At 39.7% G+C, this 25,823-nt stretch overlaps 1 protein-coding gene across 9 annotated transcripts in view; it reads right to left on the reverse strand.

Moving 5' to 3' along the window:
* The window catches only part of DMD (dystrophin), a 1,717,438-nt gene that overhangs the window by 346,224 nt on the left and 1,345,391 nt on the right, over positions 1 to 25,823 (reverse strand). For all 9 annotated transcript variants that reach the window (XM_035001266.1, XM_035001277.1, XM_035001248.1 and 6 more), the window contains 2 exons: positions 17,478 to 17,650; positions 6,982 to 7,138 (listed from right to left, as the gene is read on the reverse strand). In XM_035001266.1, coding sequence (XP_034857157.1) covers positions 6,982 to 7,138; positions 17,478 to 17,650 — 330 coding nt within the window. The remainder of the gene's footprint in view (positions 1 to 6,981; positions 7,139 to 17,477; positions 17,651 to 25,823) is intronic.

Below are 25,823 nucleotides of genomic sequence, written 5' to 3' on the forward strand. Positions count from 1 at the left end.
GGGTTCATCTGAAGTTGAATGTGTAAAAGTGCCCTGTAATGGCAAAGTTCTATACAAATATTATTTGAAGAGTATTTTTCAAGATATCAATGTTTTGATGTGGTTAGAAATAAGACTTTGGTGGGGAAGTTAATTTGTAAATTATTCACATTTTATTTTATTATCCTCATTAAAGAAAAGTGGCAAATCCTAGATGGCTCTGTTCTCAAGTTTTGATGATATAGCTAGTTTTCAGAAGACTCCCTCAAATGCCTAGAAATGTAGTTCTAAAAATAATTTTAAAATCTTTTCTATTCAGCATTCCTAAATATGACTGCATAAAATATGAAATTTACACAGAAGTAGCTTACTCCATTAGGAATGAAGAATAGATCAAAAAGATGTCTATTTCCAAAGTAATATTCAGATTTCTAATTTTTTCTTGATTTAGCTGAATGTTTTGTTTTTAGGAAATTTGTTCTTTTTATTTAAATTGTAAAATTTATTAGTGAAAAGTTACTTTTGAGATGTTTGATTATCTTAACATCTGTAAGCTCCATAACCATGTTCTCCTCATCCCCACCTGATACTGTTAAATTTTATTATCTGGGTTTTTTCTTTATCAGTCTTTCTATGAGCTTGTTGCTTTTCTTAACCTCTTTAAAGAATAAACTTCTGGCTTTGTTGAGAAAAAAAAAAGGGATGTCTATTTGTCTATTTCCTCCAACATAGTGAAGCAGACAGCACAGAGTAAATATAACTAACAGTGAATTTGTAGGCGAACCAAACTTGTTTAGAAACTCTAAGAGGCCAGGTCATCGAATGTTGGAATGAATTACCCTATCACAAACTTTTTTCTTGTTTTCCAGAGGTGCTAGGGAACAAGGCATTTCTTTTTTCTTTCTTTCTTTCTTTTTTTTTTAACACAGAGCTGACTTGAATCTTAACATTCACAAATGGCACCCAGAGACATATTCTATTTCTGTGGAAAGAAAACACAGGGAACTCATCAAGCTGACACACATACTAAAATGTACCCAAAGGAAGCCGGCCAGCATTGATAACAGAATTAGCGTAAATAAATGTATAATCAACAGCGTGATTCTAGGATAATTTTATTGAATTTCCAAACCTCTCCCTCACTTTGTGGTGACTTCTGAGGAAATCGAACATGCATAATATACGACCTGACAAATGAACAAGTAAACTACTTTATTCAAGCCTTTTCATTTGCCAACAGCCTCCACGCAATAATGGCTTTCTGTCCACTGTTTTAATAATGTATGTATTGATTACTTCCATCTCAATCTTAACCAGAAAATCTCAGGAAGCTTTGAAGGTGTCCTTAACAGTCTCAAGGGAAGGAATTACAGAGATTTTTAAATTGAAAGATGAAAGCCTAATGACAAACAATTTCATTAGTACAAATGCAAACAAAAAGTCATTACCTACAGTGTTCTTATAATCAAGACCTAATCTCCATTTGGATTTGGGGTCAGACGAAGGGAGTTAAATAAGCTCATGGTTTATTGCAGTTCTCCTTAGAAATTTCCCACTATGATTTGCTCCTTTAAAACTCTCTCTAGGTTAATCACAGAAGTAGACAAGTAATAAATATCACTTTAGTGACTGCTCAAGTAAAACAAAGGAAGTCAGTTTTAAAAATATATCTGGACCAGAATAATACACACTAATTGAAAATGAGTCAGTCTAGTGAGGCAAGTAATGAGGAACTGTAAAAGGCAGGATAATGTATTCCAAAGATATAAAAATTGGTCAGTTTGTATTTGCTAAGGCATATTTGAGCTTTAATTATTTATAACACTTCACCGCATATGGAGCATTATTTTATTAATTAGGCTTGAGAGCCATTCCACTTGGAGCTGTTATGTTGCCCAGCTGGTTTGGGGAACAAAGATCCACCCCCATGGGTGTGAAAATTGCTTGGGGAGTGAGCCTGTAGTCCCTACCTGCCTGGGTGGACTGTTTTGGAATTTTAACTAAAGGAAAACCATACACCCCTCCATCACAGTGATTGAGAATAATGATTTTTTTTTGCTTTAAGAGTACAAGACGTAATGATATTTTGCTATAAAATGTTACCATTAATCTGCAATGATATCCAAAGAAAATATAAATTACCTCTTTTATAAACACCCTGATTTATAGAAAAGAAAAGTGAAAAATATTTTTCTATAGTTTCCACTTCTGACAGTCTAATGGGTTTTGGATTCCCACAAAAAACAACAACCAGGGACATTAATAATTTACAACAGACAGTGAGTAGGGGATTTGAAAAAAAAAATGACACACCAAATACACGGGGAGTAAGTTTATGATAAAAAGTGACCCATCTTGATATTAAACATTCTATATCAACAGTATTTGAATCCAGAAACCCACAAAGCACAAGACAATTTATAAACCTAGGAATGTGGCAATGTAAAACAAGTCTACAAATACAAAATTTGTCAAAGACTAGATCTTGACAGAGTTTTGCCCTGATTATATTTCCTTTCTCTCTTCCTACGGAAGTTCAGAAGATCAGATAAAGAGACCCAGTTTCAAGGATTTTCCTTTGTTCTTCTTGCCAACAGGCACCAAGAGCATTACTAACTAGACAGGCATTCCACTGCAACTCTAAAAGAGCTACTGTATAAATGTGACAAAACTCTGAGTAAACAGGGTGCTAAATTGTTCTCTCATCAACACTTCGGAGTGATGATGTTCTCTGAGGGAGGAAGAGTGTTTTGTGACAAGAATTTTTCTTAAGGATGCAAAGAGAAGCTCGTGAAAACATTGGGCCAGACCACAAGTAAAAACAGTGGGCATCCTGAGGGTTGCTGGAGTGGTGGGGGGTGGGAGGGATGGGGTGGCTGGGTGATAGACATTGGGGAGGGTATGTGCTATGGTGAGCGCTGTGAATTGTGTAAGACTGTTGAATCACAGACCTGTACCTCTGAAACAAATAATACATTATATGTTAAAAAAAAAAAAAAAAGAAAGAAAATAGCAGGAGGGGAAAAATGAAGGGGGGGGAATCGGAGGGGGAGATGAACCATGAGAAACTATGGACTCTGAGAAACAAACTGAGGGTTCTAGAGGGAGGGGGTGGGGGGATGGGTTAGCCTGGTGATGGGTATTAAAGAGGGCACATACTGAATGGAGCACTGGGTGTTATATGCAAACTATGAATCATGGAACACTACATCAAAAACTAATGATGTAATGTATGGTGATTAACTAACATAATAAAAAAAACCACCAAAAACCAAAAAACCAAAAAACCAACAAACAAAAAAACCAGTGGGCATCAAAAGAGCTCTCCCTGGTACACACGGACACTGAGCTGGGAATCAACAGAAAAATCCTGCAGTGAGGAAGGAACTTCTCTCTTTCTTCTTTCTTTCCCTGCCCTTGGTCTCAGTAAACTAGGGAAGAAAGAACAAGGTTAAGATCAGATCACTGATTGATTTTCTGCCTTCCTCCTTCCCTTTCTTCCTTAATTCCTTTGTTTCTTTACCTATTTAGTGTCCACCCCGTACTAGGCACCTTATAAAGTGCTGGGTATAAAAATGACAACCCTCTCCCCAAAAGAAGCCTTCTTGGAGCACATGGTTTAGCGAAGGTGATTGACATGAATCAAAGATTTACACATATACGTGATGACAAAGAATGTTAAGCTGCAGAAGGAAAAGTAGACTGTGTATAAGAGCATGTAGAGGAAGATAGGGTCAAATATGGACAGCAGGGAAAAGCTTCCTTGATGTCTGAGCCAAGATGTAAAAGACTATCAGATGTTAGCCAGGAGATTATGAAGGGGTGTATGTAGGTGGAAGGGGCTTCAGACAGAGGACCAGCATGTTCCAAGCACCAAATGAGAAGAACACAGAAAACTGCAGAAACCAAAAGAAGGAGGCATGGCTAGTGGCCAGAGGGCAAGAAGAAGAGTGGTGAGAAAAGAGAAGGTTGGGGCCCTTGCTGAGGAGTTTGGTCTTTTCTCTACAGAATGGAGAAGCCACTACAGAGTGCTAAGATAAGGACTGACGTAATTCAATGTATGTTTTTACATAAATTACTCTGGCTGAAATGTAGACGGCACCGTAGGGTGGCAAGAGTAGACACAGAAAGGTTAGGATAAATGGTCTTCTGTAACTATGGTGACAACTGCAGTAGACAGAGTCAGGAACTATTCTGGAGGCAAACTGACCCAGTGATGTATTGGGCTCATCAAGGGAAGGCTTGGTTTGTCATCCTGAAAAGGTGACTATACTGGTCTGCTCCATCGTTGTTTGGACAGGGGAGAGTATTTAGTTAGATCTTCCAAGCTTTGGGGTTTTGCAGATGGCAGCCACAAAAAGATAATAAAGCACAGGATCTTAGGGTCTTGGGAAAGAGTTATTAAAATGTTTTATGATTGAATCTAAGTTGGATTCGGGGGGAGGCGAAGATAGAGGAGCAGTGGAACTAACATATAGAACACAGAGTCAAAGAAGGGTAGTCAAAAGTTCTGAGAAGTCAAAGAAGGGTAACAAGTACATGGGTATCTGAACAAGCCCACTAGCCAAGTGGGGCTTAATTCATTTCAATCTGGTGCATGTGACCCGTAACTCTAGCATCACCATCTCCCCAAATCATGTTACCGGTCATGAGATTCCTGTGTAAAAGGACTGAGAATAAGTCCTAACATTTTACCACTGCTAGCAAGTAACAAAAGCCAAAAACCAGGGATACTGAGGGACTATTTACAACAAGATGCTGGCTAATAGGGACTGTGAAAATTATTTGGACCGAATTCCTCATCTTCACAGCTGAAGAACAAAGTATCAATCACAATCTAACTTATGGAGGAATGTGACTAGTCTCTCCTGACTTCCAGTGCACTTGTTCAATGATTCATCTTTGGTTTCTAGAATTAGACTAAAATTACACCTTTTGTAGAAATTCTGTCTCATTTCTTTGTATCATATAATGCATTCTATTTAAAATGCCCTTCTGTCTCAATGAATGCTCTTCTACACATACACCAGAGTGTTTTGACTATTTATTCAAAGTTAGAACATTAAAAAAATGTCACTATTATATTCCACCTTACCACAGAGCTAATTTAATGTTCCGATTTTATGAAGGGGAATGGCTAAAGAAGAAACTGTCAGTTTCCTCGGCAATTTTTCTCAGAGACTCCTAGATCTTCCCTCATGTTCTCTTCCCTTTGAGTAATCTTCTATATCCTCTTCTCTGGAATAATATAAACCCTTGACTTCTCTTCAAGATGCCACCTTTGGCTGTGTCTCCACAGAGATCTTTCTTTAAGTGTTGAACATATAAAAGTGTTACCGTTTTATCAAACTTTTGTAGTTTGTTAGTCATTTCTTTGGTTTGCTATTGATTTCTGTTCTTGTGCCTTTTATTCTCATTTCAAAAACACTTATCAGTATCCAATGTATGCCAGACACTTTGCTAGGTACTAGGGTCTTGGAGGTGAGCAAGACCAAATCTCTGACTTCCCCACTCAGAGCCTAATAGAGAAAAACAGAAATATAAGAGCGAGTGAGAGAGAGAGCGAGACACACAACTGATCACTGTTTGAGGATGCTAGTGAACAACTTGTTATCTGAAGGCTGAGAAAGTATCCTGCCTATCATATACGAACTGTATACTTGGCCCCCAAATAGGGGATGAATGAATTTTTTTTTTTTTTCTCACAGAAGTACTCTGGCTAATAAATGAAGACGAAATGATAGAAATAGGCAATGATCACATTGCAACCCCTAGTCATTGATCATGAACAGCTGCCAAAATCACACATGCAAAAGAGAAAACAAGACATGATACACCTCCTGATAATGGAAGAATACACAACCATCTATGAAGCAGTCTTACCAAAAAAGTCAAACCCAAATATGATCACACCTGTTGAACTGTACTGTTCAATATGGCAGCCAGGAGGCACATTGTACTACCATGTGCTTGAAATGTGGCCAGTCTGAATTGAGCTGCGCTGTAACCGTACCTTTTTACAGCGTCTGTTGAAATGACAATATATATTATGGTCCGATAGTTCCCTAAGATGTAATCATTAGAGCAAACTGGATGAAACATATAGGGAAACTATATGATTTTTGCAACTCACTGTGCCTCTGTAATTATTTTAAAATAAAAGTCTTTACAAAACGTATTTAAGAGACAAATTAACCAAATGCAACATGAGAACCTTATTTCAATTCTTATTTAAACAAAAAAAAATGTTAAAACATTTAAGACATGTATGTTAAAAGTGCTGAGATATTTGTTAGAATAAAATTATTGACATTTAAAAAGCGCTATAGTAACCATGTGGTCACTTTGAAAAAGTGGATCTTTATCTTTTGAGATACTTTCTCAATTATTTGTGAATTAAATGATCCATGCCTGATATTTATTTCAAAATAATAGAGGACCAGTAGAGGTCTAGGAGAAGTAAGATTGGCCATGAGCTGGTAATTGTTGAAGTCTTGACGGGTACATGGCTGTTTACTATAGGATTCTGTCCGATTTGGTGTATGTTTTATATTTACCATAATAAAATGTCTTTAAAAATCATTAAAAGAGAAGGGTGACTTCTTAGAGGATATTATTAATGCGGATGCTTTTGACACTTAAAATAACAATGGCTTGGGGGCACCTGGGTGGCTCAGTCATTAAGCATCTGCCTTCAGCTCTGGTCATGATCTCAGGGTCCTGGGATGGAGCCCCGCATCAGGCTCCCGGCTCAGCGGGGAGCCTGCTTCTCCCTCTCCCACTCCCCCTGCTTATGTTCACTCTCTTGCTGTCTCTCTGTCAAATAAATAAGTAAATAAATCTTAAAAAAAATAAAATAACAATGGCTTGGATTATTTATATATGACCCCTGGACTAGTAGAGTGAAGATTTCTAGTCAACTTAATTTCAATCAAAACACATTTCAAAACCGTCACTAAAAGATTTGCTCTGTGCAAGGCACTAGTCGTAAAAATGTCCTACCCTGTGCACATCATTCTGCTTCTGAACTGCTGGAAAGTCGCCTCCGATGGGTGCCTGCCGGCTTAACTCATCATCTTTCAGCTGGAGCCATACCAGAAGTTCCTGAAGAGAAAGGTGCAGACGCTTCCACTGGTCAGAACTGGCTTCCAAATGAGACCTGAAAAGCAGCACGAGCAAACTAGGTCAAAATATCTAGAAGGGTGATTAATGAGTCTACCAGTCCCACTGAAGGTATGTTGGTTTGGTTCGTTCCACAGTAGACAGACCTATCGTGAACCGTCTAGCAGTCCTTGGTAAAACTGTAGCTGTCTGCTCTTGCGAGCCATATAATGGGGGCGGGGGCGTTTTGATGGCAGTTTTGAGGGTAGACAGTGTTTAGCCATATGTGTGTTTCCTCATGCAGAATTGTGAGACTTTTGGCATGAAACATACACTGGAATGGATTGCTTTTCCACAGTGTTGCAGTCAACGATTCTTAATGTTTCTGGTAGAAAAAAATGGCTCCCGGTGACTAATATAAACCACTCAGTTTTCAAGTGACTCATGCTAGTACTGGAATTCTTCTTGCTTTGAGAAATGGAAAGGTCTCCCCCCACATTTTGACTTTTCCATTTCTGCACTCTGGGCAGCCTCTTCCATTGACTCCTTCCATCTGGCATCTGTTCCTTTCTGCTCTTCTTCCCATATGCTTCTCCTTTTCCTCCACCCTTCTTTATTCGTGTGCACCTGGGATTTGTTTTCACCGAGTCCCAACATTTTCCGCTTTGTTCCCTTTGTGTAAAATGCACCGAGACAACAACTCACGTGGAAAAGTAAAATCAGACATTTGCCTGAAAACTTCCCCCAAACATGAATAATTTAGGCAGGAGAATGAGTGCTTCACCATCAAGTGTATTTAGAACATGTTAATCCATAGAAGCCATTTAAGAATATACAAATGAATGATCTGTGCTGTAAAATCCACATTTCACTTGAGGATGAGAAGCTAAATGAGCCAAATAAGTCATCATCCGGAAAACAAAGAAGAAACGTGGAATGTTAGCAAAGCTCTATCCTCAGGTAAATCAAGAATTATGCTGCATTACTTATATATTATCAGCAATTACTAATTAATTCATAAAACTTAATGCTGCCTAGAACATAAATATAATATAGTCTCTAGTGCTGCGAAGATTGAAGTGCAAAGCACCCAGGTAGAACAACACTTCCCTTTGCTGTTGGGTAACTTAGCCTGACATTTCAAATACGATTCTCCTGCTGGTCTTAGTCAAACAGAATCGCCAAATAGTGCCTATGCGCTGGAATTAAATTGTTCCAAACTTTCCGAGGGATCGTTTTCTTTCTGAAGGATGATACTTCCAAGTCTTTAAAATGTGCAAATATGATGACCCATAAGCTTAAATTCAAAAAATTCATATTAAGGAAGTAACTGGAAAATCATACAAAGATGTACGTAGAAAAATGTTATTTATAGCATCACTTATGATTGACACAAGTAGAAACAACTTAAATATGCCATACTAGGGAATCAGTTACATATATAATGGTGAATTCATACAATGCAATGTTCAAATCCCATGAATCCTACGCACTGTTCAATGTGATGGCATCAGCAAATATTTAGGGATATGGAAGAGATCACTCTGTCAGTTGCTAAGTGAAAAAACAGGTTCCAAAAATGTCTACAGTCTATTTTTCTAAAATGTTCATGTATGTGTATTTGTGTGCACACACTTGACTCTGTACAAAAAAATTCTGAAATGACAACTAGTGTAGCCCTCACAGGCAGATTTAGAGCTGATTTATTCCTTCGGCTTTCTATTCCAAATTGTCAGAACTGTCTTTCTATTATGAGCAATACAAACGTTATGTCCAAAAAAATGGAAGTCATTTCCATCAGAGGAATTAAACTGTTCAAGACCCTACAGGCATTATTATCTAATAAAGGAATCCAGAAATACCATAAATACCACAAATTCAATATAAGAGCACAGACTGCATAGAGCGTAGAGGTCCTCCTTGGCTGCTTCTGTTTCCTCTCTCTTTCACTTATCGCTCTTTCATGATAAGCCCCAGTGAGAATTCCCTATGCAAGATGTTAGCTGTTTAATGGCACGTAATGCCTACTGGTTACAGGGATTCCCTGGGGTGTCTGAAATTTGCAGCATGGTCCCCTCGAGGGTGAGTGAGGATGTCAAGCGGGGTGTGTGGGAAGGTAGGCAGAGAGGCACAGTCCAGATGTGGATGAGCAGCGCATGTGAGAAGAGGCTTGGGTTAAATAAAGAACCTTTGAGTGCTGCTACGTCCCCATGAGGCCTTGGGAGTAGAGAGAGCAAAAGGTAAGGAAGAATGTAGAGATGCCTAATGCTTGGCCTCCCTCTCTCTGGTGGAGGAAACAAAATAGCCCTGTGGTGGAGAGGTCTGGAGGAGGATAAAGATGCAGAAAGGCAGGCTGCCCACGGTGAGGCATCCAGCTGCAGCTTTGCTCACACAGGGCACTGCTACAACCCTGGCTCTAGATCAAATGGGGTTGACGAATCATTACCGGGTCAATGAAACCCTTTGTGTCCCCAAGAGGAAAACATGGCTCTGAGACCCAGGGAATTCCGATCTAAAGGAGCTAAGAGCAAGTTCAGGGCAGGAGACAGGGAGATTGTTAAGAGCCAGGGAGGCAGGACAGTCCAGAGAGTTAATAGAAGAGCAGAAGAAGGACCCGGGACCTCAGGTGACAAAAGGCTCTCACGAACCTAGAGTATGGAGTTAGGCAACATTTAGGAATGTCGGATCACCTTAACTCCATATCAAATGACTGTTTCTTTTCCTTGCTAACGCATGAGAGTGGTGACAAGAATGGAAGCAAAAGGCTCACAAAGGACAAGGGATACTGGGTAAGGGTGGGAGAGGAAAAAGGCAGTCAGATAATGGCTTCTGATTGAAATCCACACTTACAAAGATATGCAATCTGAAGCCCTGGTTCTCAAACTTCAGGGGGCATAAGAACCCTGCGAATGGCTTGTGTTAGGTACAGACTCCCAGGTTCTGCCTCCAGGCTTCCTGTACTTTTAACAAGAACCCTCACAACTCAGCAGGGGAACTCCAGGACCGTTCTTTAAGAAAGAATTTCTTGAAGTATTTCCTGTATGCCCTAAACATCACTGGTCGGTCTCCACAGAGCAAAGGTGGCATTTGTCAAGGACATGATTTTGAAGGTGATCAAATGTAATAAAACACCAAGAGCTCAGAAAACATTTTCCTTGGCTACACTAAGCTTGTGAAGTGTCTTCAAGACACATTTCTAATGCAATTGTTGGAAGGAGCTGCCCTATTTTGATTTTCAAGATCTTATACCAAATATTTCTAAATGATTAACCTATGTTTGTGTTGGGAATGTCTCTCGGGAAAATGTTTCTTTCTATTTGTAATGACTCTTTCATTTTTCCCCCTCCTGGTTTTATCATAGGCCCTTAGGGCTGGAAGGAATCTCATGAGATTTTTGTTCAACCCTCTTGTTTTGCATATGTGGGAGCTGGGATGCAAACGTTTAAATACAGGGCCGAGGCACATAACTTGAGCTGTCCTATTTAGTTAGACATGGGAAATGGAAGCTGCAGACTTTCCTTATGTGAGGAAATCCCCAACCTTCGTGGTTTTCAGCAAATGCTTTGGATCCCTGAGCAAAAAGCCTTCCTACTGATTGGCAAATAAACTCTATTTACCCCTACCTGCTCAATGGAAAATAGACGCGGAGGTTTGAAGGGGCATACTTAGTTCCTATCCATTTTCTATTAATCTTTATTAATAAAGAAAAGAGCTGAGGGGCTACTAGCTTTTAACAAGGCAAGCGTTGATCTTTAATAAGCAGATAATGTTTACAATTTGTAAGGCTGAGGTAAAACGCAGAACCCCTAGGTGTGTCGGGATACAATGCTTGTCTTTAAGGAACTCTTCAGTGTCAGGGTGCTAAGAATTATAGGGGCTGCTGAAGTGATTATTAGTTCTCTAGACACAGATATTTCAAGTATGATTGGGTTGATGCCTAGTTTGAAATCCTTAATAAAACTTTACTCTGAAAGGCATGTATTCTTAAAGCAAAATGTGTTACATTGAATTCCTTTTTCACTGTGACTCCTTTTATAAAACTAATGATGCCCTCCTGTGTATCTTGCGTACCCTTGTATAACAAGATAGCACTTAAGCATATAGAAAGAGAAGGTAAGAATGCAGAAGTAATAAGGAATCATAGACATAAAATGGGAGCTTTGGGGGCTTTAAATAAAGAGAGGGAATTAAACTCAAAGAGAAGTAAACTTTTTTTTTTTTTTGGTCCAGCTGGGCCATGAACTCCAACTTTCAAACATAATTAACATTCCAAGAGTAAGAGAAAGGAGGTCAGAAATAGTCAATGTCTAAGTTGCATTTTTTCTTCCTCAAAAGTAGAAAGACTGTGCCTCCTTTTGCTCTTTGTTTATGCCCCATCATAGAAAAACCTCTAAGCTATTCTAACTTCTTTTTTTAAATTTTATTTTATTACGTTAATCACCATACATTACATCATTAGTTTTTGATGTAGTGATCCATGATTCATTGTTTGCGTATAACACCCAGTGCTCCATTCAGTATGTGCCCTCCTTAATACCCATCACCAGGCTAACCCAACCGCCACCTCCTCCCCTCTAGAACCCTCAGTTTGTTTCTCAGAGTCCATAGTCTTTCATGGTTTGTCTCCCCCTCTGATTCCGCCCCCCCCATTTTTCCCTTCCTACTAGCTATTCTAAGTTCTAATACTGATTACTCTCTAAGAGTTTTATTGCTGTTGTGGACTATATCATGTTGGTATTCTTGACTCTCAAATTAGCATTCAGAATTCCATAAAAGTGAGTATTGGCATATAACATTTACAAGTTTTTCTCCAAAGTATAAAAACCTCACAGAATGTAAATTTTGCTGAAATTATGTTGACAACACAGGTGCTTCTCATAGTTAATAGTATATACAATAATCTGGAAAATATAATCTGGTGACAGATTGAATTGAAATCTGCATACATATTTCTTATGGAAAAAATTCACTAGGCTGATTCCCAAATTATTAATATTTTCAAAATTAAAATGCAAGATTGTGGAAATGGAATATTTTAGAATGAGAAACACTTTCTTTGATCGCAATTCTGATGTTGGATAATGTCATCAATAACTCTGTGTGTGTGTGTGTGTGAATGTGCACATGCATGTATGTATGCATGCAAGTAAAAATTTTTTACTTTATTTTTCTCCCACCTAAAACAATTAGTGTTTTGTTTTGTTCGGTGGCACTCAACTCTCACTGAGTATTTACTTCTCCTTCTACCTCTTCGACACAATGCGATGTGATAATGCATGTGGAACAGATGGCATATACTTTCCTTGAACTAAATTATGAGATGGTACTATACAATTTCAATTAAAGGATTCTTTTCTCTCCAAGACATCTTATTTACTTTTTCTTACACCATATCTTTGAACTTAATCAGTGCCATTCCAATATCAGGAAACCAATGTAGAAAATTTCAATAATTTGCCTAGATTCATAAAAAGTAACTGCAGAATTAAAAACAATAGGTTGGTAGACTTGCTAGGGAAATTGAAGAGACCGCCTGTGTCTCTGGTCAAATCTCATCATTTCAGTCAGGGAGAATATTGTAGTCTGAAGCAGTTAAGCGATGTGCTCAAGATCCTATGCTAGGCAGTTAATAACAGAGTCAGAAGAGAAAGTAGGTCGCCCAAATACTGGTCCAGGACTCCTTCTACTCTACCTCACTGACTCATTTAGAGCTTGGATAGATTAGCCAGACAGAAAGTCAATAAGGAAACGGTGGCTTTGAATGACACATTAGACCAGATGGCCTTAAAAGATACATACAGAACATTCTACCCCAAAACAGCAGAATACACATTCTTTTCAAGTGCACATGGAACACTCTCCAGGACAGATCATGTGATAACCCACAAAACAAGTTTCAAAAAATTTCAGAAGACTGAAATTGTATCAAACATTTTTTCTGACCACAACAGGATGAAACTAGAAATCAATCACAAGAAAACAACTGCAAGAAACACAAACATGTGCAGGCTAAGCAACGTGCTACTAAACAACCAATAGGTCTATGAAAAAGTCAAAGAGGAAGCCAAGAAATACCTGAAGGCAAATGAAAATGAAGACAAAGGGGTCCAAGACCCTTGGGATGCAGCGAAAGCAGTTCTAAGAGGGAAGTTTATAGCGATACAGGCCTACCTCAAGCAGCATGAACAAGCTCAAATAAATAATTTAATCTTACTCCTAAAGGAAGTAGAAGAACAAAGCCCAAAGTCAGTAGAAGGTAGGAAATAATAAAGATCAGAGTAGAAATAAATGAAATAAGAGACTTAAAAATAATACAAAATGTCAATGAGACTAAGAGCTGGTTTTTTGAAAGGATAAACAAAATACACAAACCTTGAGTCAGACTCATCAAGCACGAAAAGAAGGAGGAGTCACTATTTACCTGGCTGGAGAGATACCATGATCACAAAAAAAGGAGGACTTGAATAAAATCAGAAATAGAAGAGGAACTACTATGGACATCACAGAAATACAAAGGATTGATTATAAAAGATTACAAATTATATGCCAACAAATGGGACAACCTAGAAGAAACAAATGAATTCCTAGAAACATACAGTCCTCTGAGACTGAATCAAGAAGAAATAGAAAACGTGAACAGACCGATTCCTAGCAATGGAACTGAATCGGTCATCAAAAAACTCCCAACAGACAAAAGTCTAGGACCAGACACAAGTGATTCCTACCAAATATTTAGAGAAGGGTTAATACCTATCCTTCTCAAAGTATTCCCCCGAAACAGTAGAGCTTGGAGTTTTTTATTTATCTAATTTAGCTGGAGGCAGCAAGCACAGCCCTCTGAAACAACTCATGAATACTTAAAGGAACGTGCCATCCAGTGTAAATGAGAATAGTACAGGGAAGATCTCAAAGTGAAGGAACAGTCAGAGAGGAAAAGATTCAGTGTGGGATTTGGGTGAAAAGGTGAAGGATGAGAGGAGGGATGGAGTTCCAAGTGTGAGGACCAGCAAATGTACATACTCACACAGGCGAGTGAGAAAACCGGTGGAGAGCAGCAATGGGGTTAAAAAGCAGAATCTCCTCGGCTCAGAGAATCCATGCTGGGGAACGACTAGATTGCTGCTCGGCGAGGGAGGAACTGGGAGGCAGAGGAAGAACAGGAAAGAGAAGGGATTATCAGGGTCTTATCAGGTGGAGAGTAGAGGGGCCACTAGATTCTGATAACTACACATCAATTTCATAAGAGCAATGATTTTTCTCTTGCCTGTTTGTTCAGTTGTATCCTCAGTGCCTAGAAGAGTGCCAAGTACACAGTAAAGACTCAGTAAATATTTGTGGAATGAAAAGAATAAATGAACGAATGTGTAAAATATGGTCACCGACAAGACTGAAGTTCTTGAGCAAGGGAATAATGAGCTAGAAAGGTCCAAGGAAGAATAGTTTTGTAACTGTGTTATGGATGATATCAATGCATAAAGGAACATAGACAAATCTATCAATATAAAACGACATGATGGAGACTTAGGTAAGAATCATAATCACAGGCTGAGAAAAGACATAGGGCAGAAGGAAAATAAATGGAGGGAAAGGGACATAATATGGACTTGGAACTAGAAGCACAAGGATACCTCTTATGAGCCAACAGAATGAAAAGGGATACTTCAAAATCATTTGGATTCCAAACAGGTGATGGGGATTAAGGAGGGCACTTGTCCTGATGAGCGCCGGGTGATGGATGGAAGCGTTGAATCACTAAATAATACACCTGAAACTAATATTACACTGTCCCATTAACTACCTGGAATTTCAATAAAAACTTAAAAAAATGGACACCTGTGTAATTAAGTACTGATGTTTCTATACTTTGAAGTAGAAAAATGGCTTCAGAATCCCTTTTAAGACAACAAAACAACTGGCATCCTTTGTAGGATGATGTGTAATAGCCTGGGCAAACACAGGGCTGTTTCTCTGGGCTATCTTTGCAGCTAGTTTTTGGTTGTGGTGACTTTTCACTATAAAATAAGGCTGATGGAGAAACTGACCGGACTCACAGAGCCAGCTTCTAAGCGTCATGAATGGTTCTGTGTCTAACGCTTCCGGGGTCCGGCTCTCCTGCCTCATCACCATCACAAATCGCTGCCTGTACTGGGCTGCTTTCAGCTGAAGCCTGCCATTCAGTCCAGACTGACAGATATCCTTATTTCAACAACGTGTCAGGAAAGAGACTGAAGCACTCTGATGTGAAGAATTATTTCTTTGTTTTCTTTTCTTTTGTTTTTTTGGTAAGTGAGTGCTTATAACACAAAGGGTATTATGAGAGAGATCTAGTTAGAAGCTGAAACTGTTGATCAGAATATTTAAATCCCGGAATTTGCAGCACCTTAGATAAGCCAAGGTAACTGTTTTCTACTTGATTAACGACAGCAAGAATTAAACTGCAGGGGCTAGCATATGGGAAACTGCTGAGAAGGAAGAGCCCATATTTTGGCTGACACGCTGTTTGCCGCTTTCGATTCTCCTTTCATTTCATCAAGTTCACATGAAGGAGAGGAAAGGCACTGAGTGATGTGCAGAACAGTTAGAGCACCTTTCTTTTTTCTTCCCTGCAAAAAAGAATAACTTTCTTCTCTTTTACTTTATCCGCCAATATCTTTCCCATTTCACACGTCTCATTCCTTTTTAACGACAGAGGTTATGAAAGTGGCCTTTTGTCATTATGCATACTGACCTCTCTTCGAGTTTAAGCCATGGGAAGCGAATGGAGTCTCGCTGCCTTTGAAAATGCCACTGCCCATTGTTGTCCCCAATGCATCCTCAACACATTGGTACAAATGTCATGGACCAAACACGGAGATAAAAATGAACGTCTTGGAAGCTGGGGTGCAAACTTGAGAGGAAAACCTTATAGGTAAAAAAAAAAAAAATCCTTTCCTACTCTTAGAAATATCTGTCTCTCTGCCATCCTTTCACTTAGTATGTATTTATATGTCAAAGTTAGGTGAGTCTTACCTTTTCCTTTCTGCTTTATACTCTACAGGATAATATGGTTAAAAGCCTAGACCCTGGAGCCGGACTCCCTGTATTCAATCTCGGTTCTGCCACTTACTAACTAAATGACCTTAGGAAAATTATTTAGCCCCTCTGTACCTCACTTTCTTTAAATATAAAGACAGAATAATAACAGAGCCTATCATGTAGGGCTGCTGAGAGCATGAAATGGGTCAAGAAATATAAAGTGCCCAGGGCATGTAAGGATATGTGATATGCTGTGCGTTAGTTGCTATCATTCTTATTATTTCACATTAAGTACAGGTTTTTACAAGAGTGCTTTTGAATTACAAAATTTCAGTGACATTTTCCCTCATTACTGAAGTAAATATGCTGTATGTCAAAAGTCTGGCCAATTTAGAAGAACTGTAAAGAAGAAAAAGAAATCTCCATTCTGTAATCTTATGACCTAAAGGTAGTACCTCCTCCCAGGGTTTAGCGCGCTCCCTCATAACCACTGCGATGCCCATTCGCCCTCTTCTACCACCCTCCACTCCGACCTCTCTTCTAGACACAAAGGAAAGCACAACACATTTTTATAAAGACATGTGAATTAGGACAAGCAACTGATCAGAAAGCAGGAGACCTGACTTCCACTCCCTGTACTTCCCATGTCATTTACGTGACACCGGGCATTTCACTTAACCATCCCTGCTCTTTGCCCCTCCACTGAACCATCTCGCAAGGGGTACAGCAAGAGCTTCACTCTGTGCTCCTTACAACAATGCTGAGCTGCATCCATTAGCTTCTCAGGAGAAAGGTGATACAAAGAAAGGGGCAACGATACAAGAGAGGAGAGTAGAGAACAACAGAACACTTAGTCTCCAGAGGACACCCTGACAAAACTGAGAGGGAGCTAAAGACCAGAAGTTTCTATAATCTCTCCCTAGCGGCAGGCGCTATGGAGAGGTCTCCTCGAAAGTGTTAATTACAAGGCGTTAGGGTATTTAAGGAATGTCCTCTGTTATGCATTTAGAGTAATGCCAAAGAAAGAATTCCATGATAAACATACGTTAATTTTATCACTTTTTGTATAATCCTGTGGTAAGCCAAGAGAGAACTCTATCAAATTAGGATAGCTGTGTTCCTCATTTAAATTCACTCTAATGTCTTAATATGCATCTCTCCCATGGTTATAAAACATCGCCATTTTAATCTAATCTGAACCCTCAAGTATCATCTCCATACCAAGCAAATGAATGATTCATTTATTCAAAATAAAATGAATCATTCCAAAATTGGGTGATTTACATAAACATATGAGATATTAGCCACTCGAGCTAGGAAAGGGAAGGAACTCTTCCCATTTTAATTCATTTCTGGCTTTTTTGCCCCCGATCTTTTCCTACCTAATGTTGAGAGACTTTTTCCGAAGCTCACTCCACTTGAAGTTCATGTTGTCCAAACGTCTTTGCAACAGGGCTGCGTCATCAGAACCTTCCAGGGATCTCAGGACTTTTTGGCCATTTTCATCCAGGTTGTGATACATATCTGTGTGAGCTTCAATTTCTCCTTGGAGGTCCTACGAGACAGCAGGAAGAAGAACACGGGCGGATTTACCAAACAAGAGAGACTAGCTAACTGTGAGTCTGGAGAACTGTAAAAAATAAACTGCTCGTTCAAAAGACATTTCAATTGGGCCAACTAACAAGAAGATGCACCTCCAACTCACTCTTCTTGGGGCATTATCTCTTCATGTTATTACATAGATTGGCAGTGGACATCTTATTAGGTCTAATAACCCTCCTTTAGAATATGAATTGGAACATGATGCATCTGCAACTTTACAAATTTTGTAAGTTACATGGACTGATCCACAGATGAAAGATGATATTTTCTGGAAGTGATATGAAATAAAATTCCGTGATGAAGTACACCCCAGGGCCAATAATTTCATTACACTATGGGTTAAGTCATATTTTCCATGCACCTAAGTAATCTGTAGAGTTGATTTGGACCATAAAAGCATGGAGAGACCAGTAAACAAGGTTGTGCTCAGTCCACAGCTCCAGCATACTAATGGGATTCTATCGTAGGAGAGCATCTTCTTGACAATACACATTAAGTTCACCTTGGCATCATAGCATCACACATTTATTACAGCATCATACATTTATTAGTAAGATTTTGCATTTAAAATACCGTAGTATTTTTAGGCTTGACAGGTAGAAAGTGCACAGGACCTTGATAAGAGTTATGATAAGCGATTACACATTCAACCTCATTTGTATATACACAGATCAAGAAAATTATCACAGTAGAAGAATCTGACCTTTACATGGTATGTCTTCCTGTGTAACATTTTCAGCTTGAACCGGGGACTACAGCACTGATCCTGTTGCATAGCAATCCTGAGAAAAACCAGCGACTGCAAGAGCCCTGCTTTAAAATGCCAACTTTGCTTACATTCTGTTGACAGAATAAATTTCAGAGCACAGTCCTCACCAGTCAATAATAATAAACAGCCACTTTGTACTCCTCACTAAACGGTGGCCGGGCCCGTGGGTGTGGGAGGGACCTCAAAGAGAGGAGGCCTGGAATATGCAACTGACAGTTTATATTAAACAGCCAACTTTTCTTATCATTTTGCCATTATAAGCCAGAGACATTATAAATTCATTTTATATATGTGTTTCCCTCCTTGTTCCCAACAGAACAGTCAAAGCCAAAGGAACATTCCTTAGAGAGCTGCCGGGGACCAGAATTCCTTTCTGCCTACACAATGAATGGAGGCTTTGTACATTATCTGACTTGCTTTTAGAGATTTGTATGCTTCTGTTCAACAAGTTGAAAAATTCATTCTGAAGCTCTGAACAATTGGATTGATTTGTATAACTAGGAACTCTTTTTTTCCCGCTCCCTCTTTCTGAAATGGAATTAAATTACTCTTCTGAGGTAAGGGGGCAGTGGCAGCAGTAACATGTTAGCAGTTCTGAAGAACTGGCCTGCGATTTCAGTCACTGACTCTTAGACTCGGAATGTCGCACAAGTCAGGTAGATGAATGATGAATGTCTCCTGTCACTCTTTTTGGCAGCCAAAGTATCACGGATAGACCCTAAAGAGAACTCCGTCCCATTCTCTGTGATGGGAAGTCATGAGGGAGAATATGGATCGAAGGACATCCAACGTTGAAAGAAGCGAAATACTCCAACAGACCAAGCAGCTTCTATCTCTATCCTGTCACAAACAGGCTCCTTCTGGAAGGAAATAGCCTGATTTTGAAACTAGCTCATGTGGTGGAAAACTGGTTTTGGGCTTCTTGCAGAACAGAGTCTGATCAAACAAACATACGTCTCTTCTATGTGTGTGTACCTACATGGCAAAACCTGCCCTCCTGAATTTGCCACTTCTTCAGGAAAAGAGAAAAGTGAGGTTAATTTATCTAAATAAATCAGGACTCCAAAGCAAACAGATCCAAGTTAGCCACATAATTCCCCCACTTTTCTCTTTTTACTTTACTTTTCTTCTTTGTTATACTTGATTGAAAACTTTGCCTCAGAGGACACACTTAGATTGAAACCAAACCTGTAGTTGTACAAGAAAATAAGATATATTCTGACTAATTCCACCAGCTTTATTCATTAACATGGATAAAAATGAGAGTTAACTTGAATTTTTATATCCTGCATTGAGCTCAATCAATAGTTCCTCAAGATCATGTATATCATGAAATCATCAACACCTTCTTGAAAAAATGAGAGGTCTTCCCAAGCATAGTTAGGAAGTTGATTCATTAATTTGCTAATTTTAATCTTTGCAATTTCCATTATATCACACAGAAACATCTTTGTTGTATCATCAACAAAGAAATAAACGTAAAATTGATAAACCAGTATTTATTGAGCACTATTTGTCTAGTCTCAGTACTGGGGGAAAATGAGAAGCACGCAAGAGACAGCTCTGTCTTTACGTTTCCTAAAATCTAGTGTGTGCTTTTTATTTAATTTATTCATATTACCAACTAAATATTGATGAGAATGTCCTGCCACACCTCATAGATGTTGAGATAAAAACTCCCACCTGCCCCCTTGGAAGTTCAGAGTGGCTGAAGTCAAGTGTTGGCATTGGCAGTAAGGTAACTCATAGCTCGGTACTCCTTCTCTGGGTCATGGTGCTGGGTGATGGCAACAAATGACACATGAATGGTAAAAGGTACAAAACACAAATGTAGATCTTTATTCTTTGTCCTGGCACCATGAAGTACATGTTTTCTCTGTTTTTCATATGAGAGCACTGAGGTGGAGAGATGTTTAACTGACTCGCCTAAAGTCACCTATCTTGTAAGCATTAGAATTTGAGTTCTTTTGACTCTAGAAGATCTTGGGCTGTTCCCACTACCCCATTTGCTGTGAGCACTGGTTGTAAGAGACAGTAGTTGCTGAAGCTGAACAAGGCTACTCCTGACAAGGGCGGGGGGGGGGGACTACTATTGAGGGGAAAGCACCGGAAAGTTGGCATTACTGATTTTGATCAGAAACTGACCCACACGGATTGATTTATTCTGAATGAAAAATGGACTCCTGACTACCCTTTTCACTTCTTATTTGACAGTTGGGCATCTGGGACCAGCTGTGAGCAAAACCCAGAAGTTTTTAAGGTCTCCTTACTCCAAAATATCCTTGCTGCCAGAACAGAAGTTCTCCCTTCAGCAATGTGTTCCTTTGTCTACGAGAGCCACGTGAACATTACACTAAGTAGTGACTTGACACATCAGTATCAATGTAGCTCGCCCGTGTTCTTTGGGGATGGCAGGGAATCTGTCAAGCTTTGGGACACAGGTAGCCTGCTCTAAAATGGAGGTGAGTATCGGTGAGGAACATAAGGCTTTTTTTTTTTTTTTCCCCCGGGAGGCTGCCATACTGTAGTGGAGATTTCTCAATACAAGTGGGCAGCCTGAGTCCTAGGTGGGAGGAGACATTGACAGGACCGGGAGGAAGGGACACACTCACATGCATAAAACTACCATGATGGCATTTAGCTTAAGATGAACCTTTGATTCAGGGGCCACAGAAAAGCAGGAGGGGTGGGGGGTAGAGAGAATTCTCAGAGGATAGCCCACCTGGACAAAAAGTAACCCTGGCGGGCATTTTTAAGTAGCTTTATTTCACTTTTGACTTAACTAGAAAAGATCCCTCAAAGCCTGAGTCGTTACGTCCAAGGCAGCGTGTCTAATTGTTCTCTTCTTTTTGTGATCGTATTCTTTAAAAAGAACAATAACAAATGAGCAGTGGAAAAAAAGGTATTTGTTACATAACCACAGAAACAGGCGCAGTGGCAGCGACAACATGTATGAGACTTACTCTGCACCAGATGCTGGTCAGAGCACTGGCTGTACGTGCGCTCACTGAGGCCTCTCAGTACTGGGGTAGGCACGAGAAGTATTTGCCTTTTACATATACAAAAATGAAATTTCAGAGAAGTTTAACTAAAAGTGCCCAAGGTCACACAGCTAATAAACCATGTGGCCAAATTTCAAACTCAGGCTGTTGGAACTCCAGGGACTGTTCCTCTTAATCTCTAGGCTATGTCACCTTTGAGGGGTTTTTTTTCCTATTCATTTAAAATTTTCCCAGTGGGGGCATCTGGGTGGCTCAGATGGTTAAGAGTCTGCCTTCAGCTCAGGTCATGATCTCCAGGTCCTGGGATCAAGCCCTGTGTCAGGCTCCCTGTTCAGTGGGGAGTCTGCTTCTCCCTCTCCCTCTGTCTCTCCCCCTGCCCATGCTCTCTCTCTCTCTCTCTCTCTCTTTATCTCTCTGTCTCAAATGAATAAATACAATCTTAAAAAAAAATAAAAATTTTCCCAATTAATTTTTCCTGTTACTCATACTCCTGCCTCAGTTTCAGCAAATCTAGCACTGCCATCAGACAATGCAGAGTAATGTTTTCCATACTCCCGAGAGTCTTTGTATGGTCTTAATAACATGGAGACTGTTAAACAGATCTGAAGCAAAGGACAGAGACATACCCAATACAACAAGAGATAACATAAATTGAGAAAATGGGTGCCAATAAAAAACATAATTTATTGCCCTCCCCCCCTCAAAGAACCATAGAGCCTCAAATTCTGTGCACTTGGAGAGCAAATCTCCAAGGTGATGTCAAGTTCAGCCATCTGGCAAGTGGTATGTCCACAGCGCAGTGGTTTTAGGAATAGGGAGAATCCTGTTTCCTGGAGAGCTTTTTCAAATCTCACACCTCCTTCTTGTCCAAGAGTCTAGCCTCCTCCTGTCCTAAGTGCCCTTTCTCAGCCTCCAGGGAAAAGCAGTGGCGAAGTGCCATCAAGTAGACATGGTTTGAGTCTGTCCCTTCTCTTTCCCTTGTTAGCTGCATAAGTTTGAAAACTCTTTAATCTCTTTGGCTTCACTAAATATTAAGTAGTAATACCTCCCTGCTGGGTTGTTGTGAATATTACATGGAACGATTTCTATAAAATACTCTGAACAGTGTCCAGAACACAAGAGGCCTTTAATAAGTAATAGCTAATATAAGGGTTGCTCTTCTAAGAGAATCAGGGTGGAAATCAAGTGATAGACTTCATGAACTCATGCGACTTCACCCGAGCCTTGAAGGATGGATAAGACCAAGAGAGGGAGAGGGAAGAGGACGTTCCCACTGGGAAAAAGGATGTAAGAATGGCAGAAGGTGGAAGTGAGTGTGGTTTATGAGCAGGGACAATGAACCTCACAGCCTGATTGGAACACATGATGTGTGTTAGGAAGCAACAGATGGAATGTAGTTGAGGTCCTTAAACTAAGCGGGGCAAAGACCTTTCAGGAAGTCACTGACAATAAAAATTTACAAGGAAAAGTAGGACAAACACAAGATCATGGAATATTACATCTGTACTATCTCATTCAACAAGTAGAATGATCCTTGGGATCCCTAAGTAATAAGACAACTGGGGAAGAATATGAAAAGTTATAAAAGTTTTACTAGAAGCAAAATAAAGAAGAGAGATGTCAAGAGTCAGGGCGACACCCTTCTTTTTATTACCCAAGCAAATGGTTATGAGACTATTTCCAAACATCCTGGGTAACAGTATCCAAGTATTTTCTTTCCTACGTACATGGAATTATTTGTCTCTAAAAAAGAACCCAGCAAATGATGACCTCCCTATCTTTTTTTTTTTGACGTTTTTTTTTATTCTTATGTTAATCCCCATACATTACATCATTAGTTTTAGATGTAGTGTTCCATGATTCATTGTTTGTGCATAACACCCAGTGCTCCATGCAGAACGTGCCCTCCTCAATACCCACCACCAGGCCAACCCGTCCTCCCACCCCCCTCCCCCCCAGAACCCTCAGTTTGTTTTTCAGAGTCCATCGTCTCTCATGGTTCATCTACCCCTCCGATTTCCCCTGCTTCATTCTTCCCCTCCTGCTACCTTCTTCTTTTTTTTCTTAACATATATTGCATTATTTGTTTCAGAGGTACAGATCTGAGATTCAACAGTCTCGCACACTTCACAGCGCTTACCAGAGCACATACCCTCCCCAGTGTCTATCACCCAGTCACCCCATCCCTCCCACCCCACCCCCCACTCCAGTAGCCCTCAGTTTGTTTCCTGCGATTAAGAATTCCTCATATCAGTGAGATGACCTCCCTATCTTGAATACAACCGAGAGGTCAGCAAGAAAACTGACAGAAAGATGCAGGAAGAACGAACATAAGTGACTACATCTCCCTATAAAATTCATTACAGACACATAATCTCTAATTTTTTCTGAAAGCAATTAGTAGGCGGATAATAAGGCCATTAGTTCCTTTTTACTGATAACTTTCCCCTAAATCAAATACACTTGATAGAAAAAAAAAAAAAAAAAAAAAGAATGGCGATCTGATTTCCAAGAATTTAAAAGGTCAGATACAGAAGATCCAGAACAGGAGAGAAGGTATCTGTCAGGGCTACACTGCACGTGGCAAGGAGTGACACCTGACAGAGAACCAGAAAGGTGTAGAAGGAGCCGCGAGCACACAGAGGTGACCCGGGTTACACAGTGTGGCCTCTTACAGCCCTACCTACCAGCCCTTGAAGGCATCACCTTGCTTGCATGTGAAGCAAAATCATTACTGTTAGTAATGAAGATCCTAAATTCATCAGAAAAAGCAGGTTTATGTTCAGCAAACTCTATTTAAGAAGGAAGCAGTATGTATAAAACTCTTTAAATGAATTTATCCAACATAGTTATCCTGAAAAGGTGTTGATGCTTTAAAGAAATTCAACAAACAAAAATACACATGCAAAAGTAAAACTCCCTTAGCTTGGCTCTGCAAAATGACTTGCAAAACATGTGCTCTAAATACTTGAGGTTTGGGAGCACACACACACACACACACAACACACACACACACATATTCCATTATGAGAACAGAAATCAAGAGTAAATCTTTAGAAATGTTTACAGCAATCTAAAAATAAAAAGCACAGGGTTGCATTTTGTGTCTGGTTTTTGTAGTTTTAAAAGTAATTCATTTTTATTGCATGTTACAAAAGTATCAGTCTGGTATGGATTGAACATTACAACTAGCAAAACAAAACAGAATTATCCTTCCTAATGGATTTTTTTGAGAAGCACCCATATAAAGGAATTGGACCTACAATCTTGACCTTATAAGGACTCTAATCTAACCAGCAGACATTCCTAATTCACTCAGGAAATGCAGTTGGGTACAGACTCACAGAGGGCGTGACTCTTTTCCCCTATTCTATATGTGGCCATTGCAATCCTTTTTAAAAGCAGCAGAGTTGTCATCCCAAGAGAAACAAGAGTTAATTTGAGGACTGCCGTTTGGCTTGGAGCCTGGTTACTCTAGGTAGATAAGGAGTGTGTTTTCGGGTCCACTGCATCGCAATGCATCTTAAACGAGCGGCTATGGATTTAGGAGTCCACAGGCTGTGCTTTAAAAATGGCTGTTATTAAGGTCCTCAGAGACTATTATCCTGCAGGGTTTGTTGCCTTTGCTTTCGTATCTCATTCGAAAATTCTCACCCTTATGCACTAGAACAGTGGAGAGAAGGGATATGCTCTCCTGCCTCAGTACATTCCCAGGTGCAAACCTTGATTTCAAAATCTAATCTTTAAAAATGCCTGGCCTAGGGTGGATTACCCTGGAGGAAACTGAGCAAAATCCCATTTGTCAGACCGCCTTAAGCAATTCCAAACTCGGGCAACACGTGCTGCTTTCTCTCCTTCTCTGACCCTCTGGTTTATGCTAGCCTTAAAATTACTTTTTAAAATCAAAGAGTTCACTTCAGATGTACTAGGTTGGAAGTAAGATTAGAAGTGCCTTCTCTCTTCTGCGTCACGTTTTTCCTAGTTTCTTTTTATTCTGTCACAGTGCGCAAATGTTCTGCATATTTATTCATCACACAAACATGCACTTAAGTGCCTATTGAACTTCCAAGACTTCACTAGGAGCTGCGGGAACACATATAATGTAAGAAAGATGTAGTCCCAGCCCTTAAGTTAGTCCCTTCCTTCCTTCCTTCCTTCCTTCCTTCCTTCCTTCCTTCCTTCCTTCCTTCCTTCCTTCCTCCCTCCCTCCCTCCTTCCCTTCCTTCCCTCCTTCCCTTCCTTCCCTTCTTTCTTTCTTTTCTTTTTTCTTTCTTTCTTCCTTTCTTTCTTTCTTTCTTTCTTTCTTTTTTTCTTTCTTTCTTTCTTTCTCTTTCTTTCTTTCTTTCTTTCTTTCT

The sequence above is a fragment of the Mirounga leonina genome, unplaced genomic scaffold (genome assembly GCF_011800145.1).
Source record: "Mirounga leonina isolate KUSES-001 unplaced genomic scaffold, KU_Mleo_1.0 Mir_101595, whole genome shotgun sequence".
NCBI classification, from domain to species: Eukaryota; Metazoa; Chordata; class Mammalia; order Carnivora; family Phocidae; genus Mirounga; species Mirounga leonina.